The sequence below is a fragment of the Chrysochloris asiatica genome, unplaced genomic scaffold (genome assembly GCF_000296735.1).
Source record: "Chrysochloris asiatica unplaced genomic scaffold, ChrAsi1.0 scaffold00076, whole genome shotgun sequence".
Lineage (NCBI taxonomy): Eukaryota > Metazoa > Chordata > Mammalia > Afrosoricida > Chrysochloridae > Chrysochloris > Chrysochloris asiatica.
Window position 1 is genome coordinate 4,208,033 of NW_006408594.1, and position 5,276 is coordinate 4,213,308.

Genomic DNA, 5,276 nt, shown 5'->3' on the forward strand with positions numbered 1-5,276 from the left:
TTGATTGTCTTTCTGTTGGCTCAGGCAAATTTTACAATCACGAACATGCAGATGAACTTGGGAAAAACCCTGAGGATCAAGGGCAAGCTGTCCAATGATGTTGATCAGTGAGTAGGGGACGAGTAAGGACTGGGGTGGGGTCTGTCCATAGATTTGGAGCAGGTGGGGGAGTGGGGAGCAGGCGGGGCAGCCATGTGAAAACTAATACGGCAGCCTTGGGATCAGACCAAGGGGGCCCCGGTGCCCTTGCTCCCTCTCATGCAAGGAAGTTGGGTTTGGGGACCCTCAGAATTTCAGAGTCAAAGCCATATACTCAGTTTCTTATTCCCCAACAGCCAATGAAGGTGAAGGAGCCTGAGCTCCCAGTAAGGTCATGTTCCTTCCCAGGATAAGCTCCCAGGATCACACCTCTTCTTGGGTTGGTTGGACAGAAGCCCACCTTTCAGGCACATTAAGCCAAGGCTAACCACCAGGCACTGACAAGTGGTCCCCTCTGCAACTTCTTTATTTTCCTTCAAACAGAGCATCCACCTTTCTCTGGAGCTTACCTGTGTGCAAAACAACCCAACTCTTGTTTGGGAAGTGGGAAACGCACAGATCCATGGAGTAGCCACCGAAGAAAAATAATCCCTTGCTTCAACTTGAGTTACTTGACATTGCAGAAATGTGGAGTGCTCTTGGCCTGAGACCTCCAAATGAAGGCACCTGATGACCCAGAATGCCTCTGCCCTCAAGGACCCCTAAGGTCTAACCCAGGTTCTTGTAGAGATGCTGCCAAGAGGTCACACAACTCTAATTGCATACCTCAAGTGACAGGGAGCTCATCTCCTTTAGTTGGAACCTATTTATAATTAAAGACTTAAGGAGTCTTCAGAGATCAAGGACAGTCATTGTGTCATTTAGAATGGACACTCCCAATCTTTTAACCTGTCAGTTCCCCTCCTGTCAATATCTTCGGTCAGTCCTCGAAATGGAAAGTGATTCATCAATACCACATCTGATTAGATTGTCCCCTTCCTTGTGTTAAGGCATAGACCTTGATTCATGCAACCTTTCTTTGGTGACTCTTGTATTCAGTGGTTAACCCAAACACCTAAACACCCATACTATGAAGTTGTTTTACCTGTAAGTGACCCCAAAACCTCACCTGTTATCCCTCATCCTACAGAGTAGCAATTAATCTGGGCCAAAGTGCTGAGAAAATGAACCTACATTTCAACCCACGCTTCAAAGAATCCTACATTGCCCTCAACTCTTTCAATGGCAGCTGGGGTGAGGAGAAACGTGTACCAATCAACTGCTTCGGCCCAGGGTCAGAGGTCACGGTAAGGTCAAAGGGGTAAAGGCCTGGGGTTGATGTCAAGGGGACAGCCCAGATGGTAGGGGACCCCAGCCTGGTCACTGTGGGAGCCCCCAAACACTGCCCTGGCTCCATTCCAGGGTAGCCCTTGTACCTTAACCCCCTCTTTGTCGCTACAGTTCCATATAACCTTCGAGACACACCAATTCAAAATAATGCTGCCTAATGACAACGTGGTGACCTTTCCGAACAGGATGGACAACTGCCAGCTGAGCTACCTGCATGTAGGGGGACATTTCCAGGTGTCTTCTTTAAAGTTTTACTGAGTAGATGTGCCAGATTAAAACACCCCAGTCCACATTCCCTACCAAGTCCTTATCATAACACCTCTGGGGTCTGGATTCTGCTTCCCGTCCCCCCTCCTCACTCCCTCCAGTTCCTGTCCCCTGACCCATTCTCCCCTAAGTGATGAGAGCAAACCAAAGAATCTGGCCTCCATCACACTTTTCTGTGGCAGGAAAGGGAGTTAGTGCTTTCTTAGTATTGTAATGCTTGTGGCATCTTCATGACAAAGGGGTAAACTGAGGTAGGACACCAGGCTGATGGATTGTAAGCTCTTAACCACCTGGAAAAAGCTGCCCTGCTTCTATTATTAGGTGCCATCATGTAGATTCGGACTCACAGCGCCCCCTATGTGTCCATGGTAGAACTGCTCCACAGGGTTTTTAAGGCTCTATAGCCTTTATGGAAGCGATGTACAGGGTTGCTATGAGTCGGAACCGACTCCATGGCACATAACCACCACCTTACATTCTGAAGCCCTTGGTTCTGGAAGGCCGTGGTCTAGAACTGGAGCTCTACCTCCACTGAGTCTTGACATACATTCAGACTCCATTAGACTTGAACCATGTGGCTATACTTAGACAAACCCAGGGAAACACTGTTTACCCACAGGTAGAGTGTGGTTGAACGTAGGTTAACTAGTATGCAGAGATGCTCACTCAAGGAACCATGGGCTTGTCTGGGCTTTTACTGAAAATAGTCTATCAGACACATTATCTACTTGAAGTTAGAGGTTTGAGTCCTGCTAACTAAGTCTGTTACAGGGTCGCTATGGGTCGGAACCGACTCGATGGCACTTAACAACAACAACAACTATGTCTCAGAATTGCACGATCATGATTCATACCCCCAACCCCTACGTAGCCAGGTAATCAAACCCCAGAACCATTCCTGTCCCTCACAATGACCCACAATGATGGACTGATCCCCATCCTGCTCCTATCCCTACCTCAGTATCATGCCCTGGACAGTGATGAATTGACTGCCATCAGTCATGAGTTAGAGTCCTGGTGTGGAGTTGTAGGTTAGGCACTGAACTTCAGCAGTTCAAATTCAGCAGCATTCCTCAGAAACCCTCTCTCTCCAGGGTCACTGTGAGTCAGAACCAACTTGATGGCACTTATCAGTAAATACAATCAAGACTTGTGATGATCCCCTTTGTCCTCTGTCATGTATAATGAACACTTACACTGTGGCTATGACTCAGTGGATTCCATTGACTCTAGAATGGGAACATGCTGAGGCTTCCTTCATCCCTGATAATGGACTTTGTCTTTGTCCTGTTGAAGACTTAATAAAAATGTCTCTGTAGAACAAGTTTGACTCTGTGTCTTTTCCTCTAGCATATCTTTTTTAAAAAAATAGTTTTCTTGTGAATATGTGATAGTTTATATGGGAGAACATTAGCTTTACAGTCATCCTTTACATTCAGGAAAACAATAAAGAACACAACGAGAAACTCAATAAAGAGATAGAAACATTAGGTAAAAAACAACCAGAAATTCCGGAGCATAACAATAAAGTAACAAAAATAAAAAATTTCATGGAAAAACACAAAAGTAGAATAAAAACAACAGAAGAAAGAGTCAGTGATACAGGAAAGAAAACTTCTGCGATTACTCCATTTGAAGAACAAATAGAAAGAGGAAAGAAAATTGAAGAGCGCATAAAGGTTCTGTGGGACGCCATCAAGAGGAACAATATACGCATAATGGGAATTCCAGAAGAAGAACAGAGGAAATAAAGTCTAGGAGAAATTTTTGAAGAAATGATGGTGAAAAACTCCCCAAATATTCTTAAAGATGAAGAGAAAAACACCAAGACACATTGTAATTAAACTTTCCAGAAACAAAGCTAAAGAAAGAATCTTGAATGCAGCATGAGATAAGCGAAATACCACCTACAAAGGGTCCCCAATAAGATTAAGTGTTGATTTCTCCCCAGAAACAGTAAGGGCAAGAAGGGAATGGGTTACACATACAGAGTCTTGAAAGAAAAGAACTGTCAACCAAGAATAAATTCCCAGAAAAATTGTCATTGAAAAATGAGGACATTCCAGATAAAGAAAAATTAAGGGGATTTGTAGCCACAAGACGAGCCCTACAAGATATATTAAGGGAGTCCTCCAGAAAAAAGATTGACTAGACTAGCCAACCACTCCTAATATTGACACTTAACAATGACCCGAATATATGTTGTTGTGTTGTTAGGTGCCATCCATTCAGTACCGACTCAAAGCGACCTTATGCACAGCAGAACGAAACACTGCCACATCCTGGGCTAACCTCACTACTGTTGCCATGCTTGAGTCCATTGATGCTGCCACTTGGCCAATCCATCTCACTAGGGATCTTCCTCTTTTTCTCTGACCCTCCACCTTACCAAACATGATATCCTTCTCCAGTGACTGGTCCCTCCTGACAATATGTCCAAAGTATGAGAGATGAAGTCTGGCCATCCTGGCCTTCAAGGAGCCCTCTGGCTACACTTCTTCCAACACAGATCTGTTGGTTCTTTTGGCAGCCCATGGCACCTTCAATATTCTTCTCCAACACCATAACTCAAAAGCATCAGTTCTTCTACAGTCTTCCTTATTTACGGTCCAGCTTTCACATGCATATGAGGCTATTGAAAATACCATACCTTGGGTCAGGGGCACCTTAGTCCTCAAGCTGACATCTTTGCCCTTCAACACTTTAAAAAGTTCTTGTGCAGCATATATGCCTAATGCAATCTGTTGTTTGATTTTTTGACTGCTGCTTCCATGAGTGTTGATAGTTGATCCAAGAAGAATGAACTCCTTGACAACTTCAATCTTTTTTCTGTTGATAAGAATGTTGTTTATTGGTCCAGTGGTGAGGATTTTTGTTTTCTTTACATTGAGATGTAAAGAAAGCTGTGCTCTTTGATCTTCATCAGTCAATATATTAAGTCCTCTTCACTTTCAGCAAGCAAGATTGTATTATCTGCATATCACATGTTATTAATGAGTCTTCCTCCAATCCTGATGCCACGTTTTTCTTCATAGAACCCAGCTTCTTGGATTATTTGCTCAGCATACAGGTTGAATATGTTTGGTGAAATAATACAACCCTGTTGTACACCTTTCTTAATTTTAAACCATTCAGTGCTCCCATGTTCTGTTTGAACAACTGCCTCTTGGTCCATGTGTACATTGATTCCTCATGAGCACAATTAAGTGTTCTGGAATACTGATACTTTGCAATGTTATCAATAACTTGTCATGAATACATACAACACCAAAATAAACTTAAAATGTGATTACAGAGACTCCAGGGTACAAAGCTGTAATTGACAGTAACATCAAAACAAAATAGACAATGATTGGTGGAGAAACAGAATGCCCACATGCCAAGAAAATTAAGGTGCTTTCAACATATAATGTTGTAAATGTAGCATGTTAAATTTGTAAACCTCATTGTAGTTGTAAAGTATGTAACTCTACTAGCCAATATAAAGAAGGGAAACCAAGACTCACTAAAATAAAAGGAGAAAGTCTGCTTAAAAATACTCAGCACTGATGATAAAAAGGAACAAAGAAGCCATCAACCTCATCAAGTCAAAACATTTATGACAAAATGAAGTAAATTCTTCTCTATTGTAATTATAGTGA

The 5,276-nt window shown here is 42.9% G+C and overlaps 1 protein-coding gene across 1 annotated transcript in view; it reads left to right on the plus strand.

Annotated features, from left to right (window-relative positions):
• The first annotated feature begins 45 nt into the window (after positions 1-45).
• The window catches only part of LOC102831874 (32 kDa beta-galactoside-binding lectin-like), a 67,851-nt gene continuing 62,620 nt past the window's right edge, over positions 46-5,276 (plus strand). The window contains exons 1-3 of the mRNA XM_006865274.1: positions 46-107; positions 1,169-1,325; positions 1,480-1,584. Of these exons, the coding sequence (XP_006865336.1) occupies positions 46-107; positions 1,169-1,325; positions 1,480-1,584 (324 nt within the window). The remainder of the gene's footprint in view (positions 108-1,168; positions 1,326-1,479; positions 1,585-5,276) is intronic.